The following is a 19,245-nucleotide window of genomic DNA, read 5'->3' as shown; positions in this document are numbered from 1 at the left end:
TAACCCGTAGTGTCGGGAGCACGCGCGTTTATCCATGCAATCTAGCTTCCGTGACGTCAGGCTCTTTTTGTCTGCCGCGCAATCTGATCGTTCAACTTGCTCCCACTGAGTTATGGCTCAGAACTTACCACTTCACCCGACCACGTCGCCGACAACTTTAAGGTCTACGTGTCTTTATCGGTCACTTTGTTCCTACAAAAACTTTCCAATAAACTTTATCCGCAAACTGACTCCTATTAATGTACGAGTCACTTTACAGTTTTCAATCAAACCAAAATTTTGGCACCAGCTTCGAGTCTGGTTAAGGTTCTTTAATATTGAAAGCGCTGAGTTTGCCCCTGATCGCTAGTAAATTACATCTAAACTAAGGGTTATGACAAAGAAAACACAAAAACTTTTCCAATTACATATTCAACGACTCCGCTCAGAAGAAATTCACCACTCCTTGAACAAACGCCTCTATGAAAAGAAATCACCGAATAGGTGAGCGCGGGGGTAAACTCACGAGTAAACATTTGCGTATGTAAACTGGAATTATTCACGAAAAAACTTTTAATGGCGTCCCCGGAGTTCCCGTCAAACATTTATCAACAAAAGAACGAACGTCCCGCAGGCGATGGAACTTGAAATGTATGGAAATTACCCAGTCACGAGCGGGAGAACAATTCACTAACGTCGGCATAGGCAAATGTTTTTGTTGCAGCTTGTTTCGTTGTGTAACTTGTTCAGATTTGAAGTTACAACTACAAACGCGGTTAGCGCTTATGACGCACACATATTGTGCAATAATAAACCAGACCATGTGACTTTAAAAATGAAACATTCCGCGGATGCAGATTCAAATCTGCGAGTGATTCGTCAGATGTTCGCCGTGAAGCGCGCGTAGCCCCTCGTTGGGCGCCAAATAACTAATAATGAACCGCTTCAGATTCTTCAGCAAACAATCCCTGTCATTGCTCGACTGCAGAGAGAAGATTAAAATTTCATAAATTTTACTACTAATGCTGAGATATTTAAATATCATATTTTATAGTTTCCTGCTGTGTTATAGCTACAATAAGAGGAATTTAATAATTTCGTGGCGGTCCCAGAGAGTAGGGTTTAAACTCAGCAGATTTTAATACTCCCATGCAAGTGATTATATATGTACCATTTCATTTTCTCCCTAATTTGATGGATTAACTAAAGAGGTAAGATAAAATAAATACGTTTAGAACGGACACCGTTTCATTTGCATTTCAATCAGAACGATATAGCCGGTGGAAAAGAAAATCTGCTCCATCGCCTCACTTAAAGCTTTTGAAATATTCCTATAACTTCTGATTCTACGAGAAAAAAAGCCTATTTGAATTGGAAAGATCAAAGCGTAAAAATTTATCGTTACAAAAAATGCGCGGCAGGAACGTCCAAAAAGACGTCAGGCACTTATTATTTCAACAGAGCGAGTGTCTCGTCTCCTCTCTCATTCTATTTGTCTTTTCGATTGTTCCGGTGCATAGACTCCTCCATTACTCGGCACTGAAAGGAAAGTTTTGTATTCAATTTGGTATTATAATTCCCATTTGAAGTCGCCACGCACCATCGCGTCGACATCGGCTATGTAAATGGGCGTTTCCGGGACTTAGTCGCATTTTCGCCAAAAAATGTTGAATAATTTCGTGTTGACATTTTTCACTCAAATCTGTGAGTCTCGTTTTGATGTCCCATCTGACGGGACAAACAAACACGAAGATAATGATAGTGCTATCTGTTATCGCGGGTACCATCGTAACATTTTGATGCTTTTTTCCGTCCCACCAGACGCCAATCGATACGGAGGAGTTACGATAAGGTTAAGCATTTATTTATATAACCACTTGCAACTCCCAGTAAATTCTTCAGTTGTGTAAATATTTCCGTGTGCTTACCTGACGTGAATTTTTATTCAGCTTCGCGCGCTCAGCCCCGTCGGGAGACAAGGAAACATTTCAGAGTTTCTCTTCAATTTAAAATGGAAACTTATCCCTCGGCTACCATAAAGTCTGTATTTACCATAGAAATCCACCTAGCTCGCTGGTTTCGATCCTAACCGGTGTCCACACTGAATCCACTGGATTTAGAGCGTGCACATCGGCTGAACCGGGCCTCCGATGGAGGGGCTTGCATCTTCGTACAGCGCGACAGGTTTTATTTTACGATATGTTTTCCGCGACCGTTTCGCAGATACTAAAATAATAAGAGTTTTACGTCGCCGCGTATTATGTAGCTTTTATGGCCCCCCCGAGCTCGGCTGAAGCGCTGTTACAGTGGCTTACGAGGGCTCTTGTGACGAAATAATTAACCCAGTGTTGCTCGTATTAGACTCCTCTTCCACCTAACATTCACTACTTATACGTTTAACATTTTATTGTACTCTTTAGACGAAATTTCCTCAGATTAGCGACGTTTTTCCTTTGTGCGATTTAATAAAAAATAACGATGCCTCTGCTTCTTAGCTGTAGGCTATAACTCAATAAGCAGTATAATGATGTTGGATCTTTATGTTTTGCTAGGAAGAGGAACACAATCACTTTTAATTAGCGAACACGGCTGTGGTTCTTATATTTACAATTGAATCCTTCCACCGAGATTTCGTATTATGTTATCAAATTGACTACCCAGTCAATTGACAACCCAGTCAATGTTATCTGCGTTAGGGTAGTTGATAACGATGATATTGCCTAACTGGGAACAATGTGTAATGAGGCACAACCATCACAACTATAACCAGTCATGTTTACCGGCGGCACAAAATCACAATCGAGATATAGGAGCGGGCTGGACGTCTATATTCCAGCGAGAGACAAGGGACCGATAACAGATTACCCGCAAACACGTTTTAAATTCATTTCCCGACCCGAGCGCCGATCGCTCCCCGATAAAATGTGGGGACGACCCGGGAAACGGGGACATATTTACTTTGTCTCCCCGCGGCTGACTCCACCGCGGCCACTTCCCCGGTCAGGTAACGTTCCGAAGTGGCAAAATATTTGTCCTGGCTCGTTACCCGCCTGTTCCGATTTAAGAACATTAGCTACTTCCAAATCTGGACTCACTTTTAAACTCGAATCTCGAATGTTGTTTTCTTAAATTTATTCGACTTGGTAAAAGGAGTGGAATTTTGTAGACACAAAGTTTGAAGCAAACCTGTTTTGTCAGTAATTTTCCTCACATGAGTACCTTGGCTTGCACTTTCGTCTGACAACTTATTTCAAGTACTTTCTTTAAATTATCTCATGTCTTAAAAATACATTTTCATTTTTAATATTTATATGTTCAGCTAAGCTAACTCACAAACTTCTCAGCAGCTAGTAACATTTTTGACGGGAAACTAATTTCCTTAATCTCTTAGACATTGCGGTGTGTTGTTGATAAGCGCTCAAAACTCGTAACATGGTTGTTGTAACGCTACAAGGCTTCCAAACTTGCACCACGGGTAAGTCCATTAACGCGTCAAGAGTTGTGGACTATGTTTTGACGCCAGATATTTTGATGCACAACGCTTTTTGGCACTCTCCCGGCTAACAACACTTGCTTTATCCGGTCAATTGCTTTGTGCAAGCCTTTGTACGAAAATTACTTGTTTTTATTGGATTATGGAAGGTTCTCACCGAACTTAACCGAGCTTTACTGTTCAACAATGCAGTTTTCACGTTTCATTGCTTTTAGGTTGTTAACAGCCGGGCTCAGTGGCTGAAATAAAACTCCCTTTAATCATTCATTGGTCCTTATGGTTTTATTTGTTATTTATATTTTTGGTGGTATTTTATGGTGATTAAATCAAATAATATTATTTTTTCCCCGTTTACTAAGAGTTTTGCAGGAGTAGCAATTTGATTACAATTTATTTTCATAGTTGCCAGTTTCAACGAGTGCGCTAGTGCAGAATTAAAATATATGCTTAAAAAGTTTATAAAGGGGAACCTAATAAAATTATGAATGTAAAACTAACATTATGTTCTACGCTCTTTAAGCGAAAATATTAGAGAAGTGCTGAGGTGCATCGTACTCAAAAGTTTTATGTTTAATTTGTAGACCGAATAAAAACGTTTTGCATTATTTAATTTTCGAGTGAAGGTTACTACCTCTATGTAAAACAGCGTCAACATTTGACAAGGCATAATTGAGCCAATAATCTTGAGTCATTGTGCCTTGTACGCCTACCAGCTATTAAGCCAACAAAACAATACAACAACATAACTGTGACGTTGTAGTCCTATACTTGGTTATAACAATAACATTAACATTTAGTTAGTCCTGTATGCTCTGTAACTTGGTATCGGTGTCGATACTGCAGTTTCGAACTGCAATGTTCCTGGTATTACCACCTCCGGGGTCTAATCAATAGCTGCACTGGCCAATGTTCGCAGCCATATTCTCTAAATACACCGTATTATGTACTTACTAATTAATTAGTTAATTTGTACCAACTTGTAGTTGCGTTTGCAGGTGTGTATTTTTGTATCAATAAGCGTTAGTGTGGTTTGTTTATTTGCTAGTTACTTTGTTTTGATTGAGTAAATAAGTAAATGGATTTTCCATCGACAACGTTCATGAATGCTATTTCTAGTCACTTTTGATCCGAGGACGAACTTACACGATATTTTTATCAGTTTGTTAATTTAGTTTCTTTTATGTATTAAAATTTTTAGGTACCTAACCAACGCTGAAAACACAAACAGATATTTTCGACCGATTCTAAATCAGCTAATAAGATTTCATTAAGTACTGTCTAATGATGATTAAATATGGCTTATGTTTAACTGATCACCAGATATAGTAACAAACAGCAGACAAAAATAGTAAATGATCACCAAAATGAAACTCGCATTTTAATGTAAAACTATCACCAAAGTTTTAACACTTTGCTATCCTATTTAAGTGAAATTACTCCAAAATAAATCATGCGTAAGCCAAAAATAGTAAATGATCACCAAAATTAAACCACCATTTTAAAGTAAGATTATAACCGAAGTTTTTAAATTCTGCTATCCTATTTAAGCAAAATGAGTCCAAAAAAATCATTGTTATCCCAAAAGTAGTAAATGATCACCAAAAGTAGTAAATGATCATCAAAAAAGTTTTTACATCTTGCTATCCTGTTTAAGTAAACTGACTCCAAAAAAATAAGTTCGGCCTGATAAAATAAATGTAATAACATTATGGGGACCCTTTTCCTGCACTAGCGTGGAAAATTGTCTATTGCATGCCTCTAAACAGTGCGATAAGAGTGTATTGAGAAACACATTCTTCTTCTTCTTTCTCCTGCCCTGTTCCCAATTTTACTTGGCGTCGGCGCAATATGTCATTTTCTTCCATTTTCCCCTGTCACTCGTCATACTGACACTCACGCATGCATTGCAAGCCGGACACATAACTTAATATGGCATCATAATACTTTATTTGGTAATAAGCCTACATTTTATGGCAATCACAGTGACTTATTTAGGCAAAAATAATACATTAATTTGGTCGTCAATAGTTGGTGATCATTTACTAAATTTGGTGGTCGAATACAATTTAAAGTGAAGTCGTGACTAAAATAGCTGGTACTATTACATTTTTAGACTTTATTTTTCTGGTGTTCAGTAGATATTTCTGGTTGCAAAACTTAGGGTATCAAAGCATTTTATGGTGGTCATTATATTTGTTCCCATTAAATATTGCTATCCGCCATCAATAAATAAAAAAGTCTCGCTTCATAGCGAGGTGAAGAATAGGAATGAAAAAGTATTTAAATCTCAGCCGTATTTATTTATCTTTGCGAAACGCCGGCGGCGGTTAAATATCTGAGGCTACCCGACGCTTTCTAGAGACAAATGTAAACACACCATTGCCTTTGAAACGCCATCCGCGAATATACGCCAGCATACCATAAATAGTTTTGACGTGAAGTTAAATTGTTTGTCATGTGTGACGTATTCTTTTTGGCGTTTTATTTTCTATAATGTTCGCGTTGCAAAAACATATGTTTTAACAGGTTCTATTTTTATTGTGTCTGTAGGTAGTATATTGAACATGACATGAGTTACACGATATCAGCAGAAAAGCTACACTAAATTAGAATTACCTATTAGACTGTACTGTACGGTACTGACCTTTAAATATTGACTGTTCTTTGTAAACACTTGACACTATAAAAGACCAATGTGCGAGAAAAATAATAATCGAAACAAAGAGTCAAAGTCAAAAAGTTTTCACTTTGCGAAATTCTCTCAATGGTTGAGCGAAACATATTTTCTTGGAGTTGTTTTAAAGATGGCATACATAATCTAGTGCTGGATGCGTTTCCTCAAAGACACGGTATCAGCATAAGCCGAGAAACGGTCCTCTTTGACGCAGCCTTACGAGACGACTAAAGGGTGTCACGTTTTGCATTCTCTCGTAGCTATCCGGGACTGCGATTGTTACTATTGAAAATATTATATACCCTGTTATACTTTTCAGTGCCAACTAAAAATATGACTTAATGTTTTGTTTGATCTGCTGGCGATTTCAATGGTTTTTATTTCTTAGTAGAATAGTTAAATCTGATGTTTCATTAGTTTAACTAGTTTATTTTTCAAAAAGTTTTTTTTTTTTTTATCAGTCTAACTAAATTCACATGGAATAACAGAAAAATGTAACGTATTGCGTACACGTACAAGTTTTAAAAGGTTTAATTTCATTTTTTTTACACAAGACTCGAGTTTATTTACTCGTACACGAAGTCTTTCACTTAAAGGAATCAATCGCAATTGGAAAGTCAAGTGATTCCATATTTTGTTTAACAGAAGCTTCACGTGTCGATATACTAAATCGGAGAAGCGTGAGAGGGCTTGAAATAACAAACGAAATCGCTGCCTTGTATTGGGCACGATATAACATTTGGAAGGCAAAAGGAAAATATGAAAAGGCGGAATATTGCCAGACGAAATTACGATCGCTTTAGATTCCGTACGGCCCATTGAGGGGTGAATTGTTACCTTCGTACATTGCCATAAAGAATCTATTTGTTTTTCCTTAGTCAAGTGATATCGATTGACTACCATATAAATGTGCTAATGCGATACGAGGGAACCAACCATTCATGGGCTTTTGTATAAGTGACATCTTTCAAATTCTGTTCTTCACTTTATCTGTTACATAATGGTGTAGGGTTTTATCAACTCAAACTTGGAGCTCATTTATGGGAATATTATCTTAGCAAATATCTTATGAACTAAATTATCGTGTAATGACTTGTACGTACATCAGGGAACTGGGCCTACTTACACGAAGGCATTACACTGCCGGTACACGTCCAACTAAAAGCCTAGTTAGCAGTGCGCCGTCGTCTGGAGAATTGAATATTAGCATTAACAAGACAAATGTGGCGTTGGAGTTTGATAGTTTCTCATTAGGAGCCGGCCGGACCCGTCTCGTCACAACATCTAACTAAGCCGCTTTCTCGGAACTCCTTCAACTATTATGAATATGAGTAGTAAAAACTAAAGAAACTTGCAACAACAACTGTGAAAGTAAGACGAAGTTTTAGCCACAAAATAGTTAAAATAGTTAAATTCCTCATTCGGGGCAATATTTTTATTAAACTTTATTCATAAATATACCTACTAATAAACTTTTTCCGTTAGGTTAATTTAAATAATAGCTAGTGGCAAAAACACATCAGATTATTCTTTCACTCACTGATCTCACACGATAAACACGAGCCATTAACACGTTTCTTATAGTGACATTAGGTTTTATTGGATCTACGGGGCCTACATAATCTCATTGAGCCTAATAAACTAAAATGAGCTCCATATATTTTTTCAAAAACCTAATTACTGAAAGCAAATATAAATTATGAGAAATGTAGACCAACTTTTGCAAACCCAAAATTACTTTTAATGATAAATGTTTCCACGTAAATTAGTTCTTTTGGACATTCATTCGAGGTTTATTTCGAGTTGTTTATAAAATAATGAAAGTCATATAACACAACAATGCGGCTAGTGCACAGTATTCGTATCGTCTCGTATGCAAATGAACGTCGCGTCTAAACGTTGCCCTTTGTTTCTCTCGCTCTGTATCTGTTAACTTTTATCGCACAACTTTTCCTTCGAGCAGATTAGTTTTGCTCTAACAGTATCGTAAATGGAGCAGCCATTAAGCTCAAGTTTAGTGAGCGTAATGATCCGATCTATCTTACAACTTTAACAGGTGCGATTTAAAAGCGGATCGTAATACACGCGGATAGTAAATAACCCTTTAATTAATATATTGTTGAGAGGAACAGAGCACAGTTTGTTGTATCGATCCTGGCTTTAGCCCAGCATAGTTCGGCCCGAGTTAAAATGGCATGCGAGTTGCGCTCGAGTGGCGCTTACCTCCTGACGTCTCTATTCGTTACTAAAGTAACCAGGCCCCTAGAACTTTGTTCACACAAACTCGTAGCTCCTACTTTCCCTATAAAGTAGAGTTGTGACAGCGAGTAATGTCTCCTTATATTGTTCTGGGGCTAAGAGGTTTGCCTTTGCCTCCTAGTTGTGATGAGAATTGTTAACTTTTACATCGTCTCGTATCTGCCTAATTTATCGCCGTCGTACTTTGAATTTTTAATACACATATCTCAACTACAACGGCAATTGCAAACATAACAAATTATGTCTGGAATTCATATTGTTGGTCGGAATCGAAGAAAACATCGTTACAGCTTATTAATGACTGCGGAACGTCTTAATATCCGAGTTGGGCTAAAGAGTTTGGGCGATAATCGATATTTCCGAATATCGATTATGAAGTTAGTGCGAAAATCATCCGGCGCGGGTGGGCGCTTGACAAATGTCCGTTATAAGCGCAGAACAAATTGGTGCAATTAATTACGAGTGGAGCTTGGCAGCGCTGAGCCGACAAATATTATCAAGATCGTTAATTTCGACATCTTAGTCGAAGGCGGTCGGGTGAGATGATATTAAGCATTAGACGAATGTGCGGCGCACACGGTGCGACTAGCGATGATGGCTCGAGCCGAGTCTTGCTCGTGCTTAGCGCGCACCACCTGATTTACACACAGACTTGTTAGCGCGGCGTCTGTCTACACGCTACTCGCGACCATTAGCGGTACCTAATAGCTTACATAGTGCAAAGCGTACGTTATTTCCAAGAAAATAACTTTGTCACCAATTTTACCTCACAATTTTGCCTGGTTAAAATTTCCGTTGAACAACCTTAATTTACTGAGTAAGTGCATAAAGTATTCTTGAGCTAATACTCTTATAAGTACACGTTTACTATTAGCTAAGTCCTGTTTTAACAAATTTTCCACGTAGTAGTATTTATTTTTCCTTATAGCTTTCGTAAACCCCTTCTTTTAATCAAGGCAAAATAAGTTAATTAACGCTCTCTGGGACTACGTGAAAAATTGTTCCGTTAACAGCTTAAAACGAAGTAGGCAGTTTAACATAAACGGTATTATTAATGGCCTGAACTATAGATTTATTATTAAATTATACCGGCCGGTATATTGACTTCTTGCTGGCAACATTCGTAGCAAGCTGTTACGCAAATCCATGTATGTTTTTGTTAACGATTCAATTCCGCCGAGTGGCTTGCGCCCATAAAACATGAATATAAAATTGTGAGAGTAACGCATGACTCTTAATGAAAAGTATATTATCTCACATAAAAACATTTACGCTCGTTTTCAACGCTGGTTATTAAATTAAATCATAATTTACACACGTCGAGTTAAATCAGACTGTAAGCTCGTGAAATCGCAATAAAAATTATTAGACTCGTTACAGCCTTTCCACGCTAGACCCTTTTATTTTTTTCATATTAGATTCATTCTCAGGAACAATGACGTCATAAATGCCGAAGCGATTTTTCATTCGCGTCGTAAATGTTCGTTTTCTCTCAGTTCTCCCTATTTTATTCGGCCACAGAAACAAGGTGCTCATGACACGAGTTTTATTATATAATCTTACCCTACATGTGCATAGTGGCTGATATATTTTTATTTAATATCCATAAAGAATATTTTATGTCATTACTTTTTTCCGATCTCTTAACGCTCGTAATTGTTCTATATTGCGACTTATTGATAAAATATCGATAAAACCAATGACACAAATATAGTTGTCATTGAATTGAGACTTGTATCGATTAATGATGTCTGAAGAGTGTAACAGCCACATAAATATTTCATAGGACACGATAGTGCGCTATCGGCTATGTTTATGATGTTCATAAAAATCGCACGTTGCTAGTTTAGGAACAAATGGTATTATTTGTTATACCTGGTGTTATCGTTTTATGCACTACAGAGTTTTATTGCCGGCTGGATTACCCAATTTAACATGTTCTTTGATGCAAATAATACGTGAATTGAAAACATGTGACACTCTTTTTTCGTGGATGGTTACACTAAAATATAAGTGACGTAAATAGGAACTGGGGGAGTGATATTATAATCATTACATCACAAGAGGTTTAGCTGATTAAAAAAATCTTATAACCGCTGCTGAATCTAAGGACTAAACTTGTTATATTATTTTCATAAGCCACTAGCATCAACATTGATATTTTATCTAAAGATATGAACTGTACCTATATTTCCTATATAACAACAATGTTTGTGTCCCATCGTTCCCAAAACGTTTTCAGCACATTTTAATATCACTAATACATTATCCGTATTGATTTCCGACAATGGACATGGATACTCTTCTTTGACCACGTAAACATATCATTCTGTGTCCCTACTATCTGTAAAAAGGGCCTGAGCTCGTTCGTCTGTTATAAGTAAACCTTTCATGTATATTTTATTCCCTTATATTTTGATATGTGGGCCCCTCGTATCAAGTTCATTCAAATGACATATTGGAGGAACGTTTGAGTATGTTTCTCATCGAGAAAAGATCACAGTTTTCTTTCGAGAGTAAAACCAAATACCATCTTGTGAAGAACCAATCTAGGGAATTGATTTTGCGTCGTAGGTTCGTTTCGTTGATATATAACTGTTACCCATACTTGGACAGATTACATTTTTATTGATACCTACATTTAATTAAAGAGATGCTGTTTATTGTTGTAATTGAATATGATTTGTATATTTATTAAACAAGGAGTTCTGAATAGAGAAATCTAAATACATTGTTATAAGTAAACAACGATCGTATTACCAGAATTGATGCTTTTGCGTTCCTGACTGATTAATTCCACCTGCAACGCTGATGAGCCCCTGTATAAATAACGTTTGTCCCGGTATTTATACCCGATGTCACCATTGTCTTCATCATGAAGGCATCATTCAACATCATTCTCCATTAAGTTGAGGAATTGCGAAGGAAACGATAACTGCCCTCTTTCCCAACACAATCCGCTTTCCTTCCGCAAAATTTTCATCCGTGCTGTTTTTTCGTTGTTGTGAAAAATGTTATTTAATTTCGGGCAATTATTACACGCGCTCTACGAAATTACTCCAAGGAATAGGACTCGCGAATGTTGGTTTTATTTCCGAAAGAACGTTCCTTTTCTACAATGAAAGCTTTATGCTGAAAAATGAGAATCCCGCTGTTACCTTTATCTGTTTTTCATAATATTAAGTAAAATGCAAATAAAGGGTCACAGTTATCACAAATGCGAAACTAAGAGCTAAAAGGTTTTCTTTTATTGGAGTGTAGTTCAAACAAAATCTGCATACTTTGTTTCAGAATTTATTTATAACCTTAAAATATTGTGAAGTACGAATCTTTTACGCTGATAAAATACAAGGCCCGCAGCGTGCTAACAAGGGAGGGATTACGTAGACATGATGTGGATATTCCTAATAACAGATTGCTTTCGTAATTTGCATTTTAATAATCGAATTGTTATTAGTTTACATAGGTTGGTGCGTGTATCACCGAGTGTCAGTTTTCGCGTTAGGAACAATTGATGTGTTCGGCTTTATTAAGTGTCTCGCGTGAGTGATATCCAGGCGACGCGCCAGGTGTGAGCTTCGCGATACAAAATCCGCGGTGTTGCGTCATTTGTACGTTTTCTTTATTACGTAGCGTGATTTATACCTTAGCCCGGTGCGTTTAACTGCTGAGGTCTGTCATTTCGCCGTCTTAAATTGAGATTGATCCTGGGGAAGGGCGGGTTGACGTGTGCGTTGGCGTGTCCCGGAATTGTGTTTTTGTTTTATTTGGTTAGGTTTTTCCCTTTGTGTCGGGGGAGATGACGTCTTCGCGCATGCAAAGTCACCTGTCAATATTTTGGCAGCGACGCGGCCTTATTTCTCGGCATTTTAGGCTCGGTTTCTATTGTAATAGTGCTATCATACAAATGTCGACAGAAAAGTATTAGAGTTATTTATTAAAGGGTGGTGTGAATTTGTACTGAAGCTCTCATATTGTTCTATATACGCAATTTAGTCTATTACGCAAAATTTTCCTAGAAATATTTTGTCATTGACGAATGGAAAATTTCTCGCTTTCCAATTAGTCAAATACTGAATTTCACTAGCGTTCATTTTCATTGCCCATACATTGATTTTAAATTGCCTATATTTTGATTTATAATTTGAGCTATTTAATTTGATTGAACGAAGCTTACTGTGCTAATTTCCACTGGGTACAAGCATTAAAAACTGTTCATGCATTTAATTTATTTAAATGGTTTGTAGCTTATTGTATTATTTGCATATTTTGATTTCTAGCGTAACTAGTAAATACTTATTTGATACTAGCTGAAAGCATAAGATACATTGTAGCTATTTTACTCCCAAATAATATTTAATATTTGTCGTTTACGTTATAGATTTCAAAAAGTTTCTGTTAAGAGCGTATCTGTATCTGTTATGAAGGTTTGGTAGGTCCACTATAGTGATATCGTTTTCCTCAGCTTTCGTAGTGTCATTACCTCATTAAATTATTTCAATGTTAAAATAATATGAATATGTATCATATGTCTTGAATGTTCGTTTGTTTTGTCCACAGAGAGGCTCCGACGAGCTTCTTTCGCAGAGTGGCGTCACCGTCATGGCGCCCGCCGCTCCGCACCACGCCGACAATAACAACCAGGACTCTGCTGCGAAAAAGGTATTTATTTACACACTATTTACAGTTGAAAATCCCCTCATTCGTTCTCCGCCTTCTTGACATTTGTGTACCCTATTAACCTATAAACTGTCTGCGATGCAGATACATTTTAAACACAAGGTCAAATTTGATTGGCAATATTTAAGGAAAGTGTGTCACGATATAAGAATAGATGTAAGAAAATAATTCATACGTTTAAAACTCATGTCATTAGTGGTTAAAAATGGTTCATAATATGACCTACATCACAATAATAATTGCCTACAAAGCCAAAGCCTATTCCTATACTTACCATTTTAATGGCACTTCTTTTTCTCTGAAATGTGTAATTAACTGAAAAACGATTAATCGCGATAAAACGGCGGAATCGCGAAACCGTAATAAGTATTAAAATAAAAGGTCCCTCGTAAAAAGCCAACGTGCCATAAAGAGCTACCCTGAGGGTTTGGGGGCCAAATTTTTATTAATCTCCACCCCTGAGTTGTCGATACGGGGATGAATTTTTACCTATAGAAATTAAATCGATAAGGTTAACCGGTTCACCCTTATAAGTGGTCAATGTGTGTTGCCCCTTAAAATTAAATAAAATTCAATTTTATCGGGGTGGATATTTTTAATAATTAATTTTCAATTAAGGTAACAAAAATTCAATGAGCCTAAAAAGAAACAGGGCTTATTCAGAATCAAATATTAATTGTTATGGGTGTGATGTAAAAGTAAAGTCCCTTGTTCAATATTCATAAACGAATTCAAAGAAAACAAAAGAACTTCCATTATCCTATTTCTTTGAGCATTTTCTCGTTTCACTCCTTCGCTAGATAATTTATTGTGTTTGCAACGAGATGTGATATTCTATCGGCTGGTTATCATATTTGTTATTTTTAACATCTCATATGCTGCATCTACTTGGAATAATTCGATTGTGGCAAGTAAAATTAGACGTGTTTTCTTAAATTACGAATTGTTTATTATGCTACGAGCCTGGGCAGGTATATATTTTTTTAAAGCCTTTTTATTTCCATTTCTTTACAATAGTATGTTAATTATTATTTGTTTTAATTTTTTATTAAAAAAATGGATCCCATATGGGTATAGGCTCCTCCATCTTCTTCCATTTTACAGCAGCAGGGCAGGTACATAGGATATAACAAATAAACCGATTAATATTTAAAAGTAAACAGGATATTTACATTATGCAATTACGATCAACAAGACTACAGTAAGTTCGTGGCACTAATCAACGAGATACTAGAGAGAAAACGTTTAAAAAACCGCAGCAAAGCGTGCACGTGGCAAAAGGTAGAAAACAATCAACATACAAGAAAACTGTTATAAAAATAAACAAGGTCGCAGTTTTGGGTCTTTCCCAGTGCACAGTTGTTTCATCGTTTATTTACATAAATACGGGGCGTGTTTTGCATGCACACTTTGTTTGGTGCTGTTCAAACAGTTCTTTGTTTGTCGAGACCAGTACTGGCCGTGTGTTCCGACCACCAAATGGATTGCATCATCCATTAAAACGGAATAACGCGTTACATTCCTGGCACAGATTATGTTACATGTGTCTCTGCGATTGAGGGTGAGCTCGGCTACTACGCACAGCTCCAAGTTATAAAATACAGAAAAATGTGATTCAAGCTCAGTCTTAAAGGGCTAATTAGCTCTGCTGCTTAAGTCAAAGCAATTTAATTTAAAAGCAATTCGCGACTTTCTTTCAGTCATTATTTTTCTTGTTCCTTTTATTTTTTGTAAATTTGTGTAATTACATGATCATTAAAATGTAAAAAAATAAAGTGGTATTACAGGATATAAAGTAGGTAGGCGGCTAAAGTAGCAATGCCGATTCACAGCTAGTTAACTCAAATAATAACCGCCGGTGACTGGAAGTCGGCCATATTTCACCTTTTCTGGAATGGAAGGGTCCATTCTTCGTTGGTGGAACATAAGTAATAGTGTGTTCTCGTTCCCAAACCTTGCATTAACATCGCCGTAGGTATCATTTACGCAAATTAAATAGAAGCGAACCGTCTCGTTGAAAAGAAACCATTTTCTTATTCTTCCCTCAGGCAGTTTATTTCCCCCGCTGTCACCGGTCATTATGTCACTGCGAAAATAAAATATCATACTGGCTGTTGCGTACACGAGAAATGTTTTTTTTTTTTTATTTCAATAGGTATTATACGTACAACCTTTTAATGATTGTAGGTTTTATACTTGTAGTACGAGTGTCTTTTTGTAATTATTTTATTGCGAATAGTGAATGGAGCAGGTCCTTTTTTACCTACTACATTTTACCAAATATTATATTACATTTTACCATTATATAAATACACGTAATGTTATTCAACCAAGTATCTACTTCTTTTAAAATGTTTTACCAAAGATAATATTATTTGTTTCTACGTTAATAACACTCGCAATATAAATGTAACCATGGTATGAAGATGTTCTAGTATTTACCTACATTGGATATCCATTAATCCGTTATCGTCTTACGCTGAACAAGATTTATTAAATGATCCCCTATCTCAAGCAAAACAAGGTGGCCATTTTAGTTTCGCGGTGTTTTGCCATCCATTTACTCTCACTTGTTAGGGGCGACCTGAAAAAACCTCGCCGCAGTAATCTTAATTACATTGTGATCTCGTTACTGCTCGGCCTTAATTCATAATTAAATAGGGACGTGTCCCAACGTTGCTTATTTATTTGCTATTTTATGGTTTTGCGATTGCGCCTCTTTTTTCCACCATGAAAATTAAGGCAGTGCCTTTTTGCGACACCCCTTCTCCTTTGTTGCCCTGAATATTCATTTAGTGCCTATCGGCGGAATGGCGACTCATTTTAGAAGTATTTTTTTATGTTCTCTCTTTGTGTTGTACTGCAAACACTTCATGCTGTGAAAATATTGAAAGAAAACTCTGTTTTATACCGAATATTCTATGGGTTATTTTTCCACCGGTAAAGATAAAATAACCATAATTTTTAACCAACAGTTTTCCAGCTTTCATTTCAAATAAAAGGGTCAATACAGACAGTTTCAATTAATTTAAAATGTTTGCTTTAACTTTGATGACACATTCGTACGAGTATTGCGCAAAGTCCTCTCGTTGAAATAATACCAATGGCGGTGGGAGCACGTCTGTAGAAAACACACTAATCAACCCTCGTCCTCTTTGACCGGGTCATTAATGTCCAAATCAAGTAATTAATTATGTTCCCCGTTTTTTCCTCATTTTCTTGACGTTTCCTGTAAAAACGCAAAGGGTCTGCCTTGTGAAGATCAATCAAATCAGAAGATGCCGTCCGGGGACTGCGTTTACCACTACTTAAGCATTTACGAGCTTGTCTTACGGAGTTACGACTTCGCTTGCACAGGTTGACTGCTGATCTTATTTGGAGAAGAATTTACGATCTATTCTGTCCCTTTTTTCTTATTCATTGGCCTACCTAATTGTTATTTTCTATTTAAACTGCCTTACGCGGTAGCAAACAGTAAATTAGCTGGCTAAATTATAAATAGCCTTCTGTTTTATATTCGAATAGCGCTCCAAAGGCAAGAATAACTTATTTAAGTAAAGTACCTTAAACGGCTCTAACAGTTAAGATATTTGCGTATTGTGAGTGCTAAGCGCGTACGCAAATAATGCGACCGCGTTTATTAACTTTGTTAGTATAGTTTAGGTGCTAATAGAACATTTAACATCAATATTGCTTACTAATGAAGCTTCGTAAACCGACTTAGTTTACATTATGTCTTTAACGAGCAGAATTAATCGCATCTAACGAAATATAATCAACCACGTGGCTTCATCGATTTCGTTCGTAGAAAATTCAGTAATCAATCAAATTATCTCATAAAGATATTCATTGCCGGGCACTTACTATTTTACTGCTAGTTTTAGGGGGCACTAAAACCATTTGGCTATCTTATTTTACGATTTCCTACCACGAACACGAGCGGAGTGTGTATTCGAACAAAACTTATGGTACGTGTGATTTAAGACACTGTTACACATGGAGGGGAATGTTTACTGTATACCTTTATGGTTTGTTATCGTTATTACTAGTATTAAACATTTAATATAAACGATGGTTTAGAACCTCTGTGTTTTTTTTTGTATGGTGATGTTTTTTTTTTGTACGAAAGCTAGGAGGATATTTCTTTTAAAGAAAGCACGCAAGTAAAAATAGCTCAAACTAAGTCTTTTTGCAATGTTTAACAAAACCCATAAATAGTTGAGATTAAAACGTGACACAAAATATCCAGCTCAATAAATTCACTTTCTCTTCGCAAACTATAAAAAATGCCGCTAATAAACTTAATTAAGGATTAACAGGATAACAATATTTATTTCAATAAATAATGTTCTCAAGGCAAATGGCTGGAAGTTGCAAAGCGATTCAGGCCCAACGAAGGCCACTATTAAAAGTTTACCGGCGCAAAGTTGTCCCATTCTTATGCATGGATGAATTAGCACCTAGCTAAGTAAAGTGTGGATGTTCGACCACTTTCCTTCTGGAATATTCTTTAGGAACTGAGTGTCTTTTGAGTAATATAAAATTGTTATACAGGGTGTGTCGTTCACAATCACATTAAATCCTATCGCATATACTTTATGATATTCTATGGCGAATTGTAAAAAAATAACCTAATCCATTTAGTGGTTCAACCGCAGGAGTAATTTTTCGTTTTTATAATTTACAATATCATGTGTAAAGCACAGATAAAGTTAGGAGTATCGAATGTTTTGATCAGTTGACAGCTGTCAGTTTTCAAGAGAGAATTTCAGTTGTTTGTAATGACTGACTTTTATATGGTGTTTTAATTTTCGCCATTTTTATTATATTTAGGTACTTTGTTACGTATTTTTCTTTTATCTTTATTTTAATCGACATATATTAACCAGTATCGACATATATTAACGCATTTCATTTAATGTGATTGTGAACGACACAACCGATTAATACTTAATTTTAACGTGCACCTAGCTTTGGACTTTTCATAAGATTCTATTAGAGGTCAGGTATGCTTATCTAGAAATAAAAGCATTTGACTCTATAAGATGTTAAAATTTATTTATGCAAAACCCATTGCCTATTATCGCGTGGAAAACTGTGTTAATACTACCTTTTTTGGATAGGGGCTTTTGAATATTCCTGTCTAGCGAAAGTAGACGATAGTTGTCTTTCTCGTATCTCCATTTATGTAGATTTTTACATGTGGCTACACCCTAGAATTTTATGAGGTTGCTCGTAAGTTCGGAATATAATACAAGATGGCTTAAACCTGTGAAGAACATTAAGTGTATCGATTCTTCTGTCGTCTACACGTATCGGCAAACCAATTTCCTGCACCTGATTTTTACAACTTCTCACAATAGATAAGAAACCGCCACCCGTAGTCTTGGCTTTTTATTAAAAGGTTATCTGCCTAATGTAATAGCAAAAGTGCTCAAATTAATTTGATTTGCTTAAATTATATATGCATAACATAATTTGAAATTGGTTGCTGACCGACTCTAATTATGATAATTAATTGCTATAATCCGGGTCCACAATCAATCTATGCTCTATATGAAACAATATAATGCAACTATTAAATTCTATGTTTCTATTTTCCCAATAGGATTCCATGAATACATATAACAGACCAAACTAGCTATTTATTTATGTTAAATTCACCAATAACGCCTACAGTATAATTCTATTATTAGGCGTACATTTTGCATAATTTCTACACAATACTAATTAATAAAGCCCTAATAAACGGACCAATACTATAAATGTTGTGTTCATATTTATTTGATGGTCTAGTTATAATAACTAGCTCGGAAGTAGCTCTCAATCTGTATCAAATAATATCATTGATGGTCTGCAATGAAATACAATATTCCACTGGACTGCCAATTAAAAGTTTCAACGAATCGACTCCAACGATTTCTGGTGTAATAATGCTCTTGAAATTTTAACGGCGGATGCAACTGCAAGTGCGGTGCAAGCTATAAGAAACAAACATGGAAGATTCACTTAAGCAAACCTCTGCTTTTAAGAAGTTCTGTAAAAAGAAACTGATATACAGATAACTTCTTGATGATTGTACTTTTGTTTGTGTTTTTGTAATTAACTGAGTTTCCAAATTAGCCCATATCCTTGTTTAATATTTTTGTTTTATTAATCA

General features: G+C 36.2%; 1 protein-coding gene across 14 annotated transcripts in view; it reads left to right on the top strand.

Moving 5' to 3' along the window:
* The window catches only part of LOC124630485 (polypyrimidine tract-binding protein 1), a 350,786-nt gene that overhangs the window by 292,746 nt on the left and 38,795 nt on the right, over positions 1-19,245 (top strand). For all 14 annotated transcript variants that reach the window (XM_047164410.1, XM_047164412.1, XM_047164411.1 and 11 more), the window contains one exon: positions 12,966-13,067. In XM_047164410.1, coding sequence (XP_047020366.1) covers positions 12,966-13,067 — 102 coding nt within the window. The remainder of the gene's footprint in view (positions 1-12,965; positions 13,068-19,245) is intronic.

The sequence above is a fragment of the Helicoverpa zea genome, chromosome 5, assembly GCF_022581195.2.
Source record: "Helicoverpa zea isolate HzStark_Cry1AcR chromosome 5, ilHelZeax1.1, whole genome shotgun sequence".
Lineage (NCBI taxonomy): Eukaryota > Metazoa > Arthropoda > Insecta > Lepidoptera > Noctuidae > Helicoverpa > Helicoverpa zea.
The sequence above is the reverse complement of the archived record's forward strand: the minus strand, read 5'-3'. Positions and strand labels throughout refer to the sequence as shown.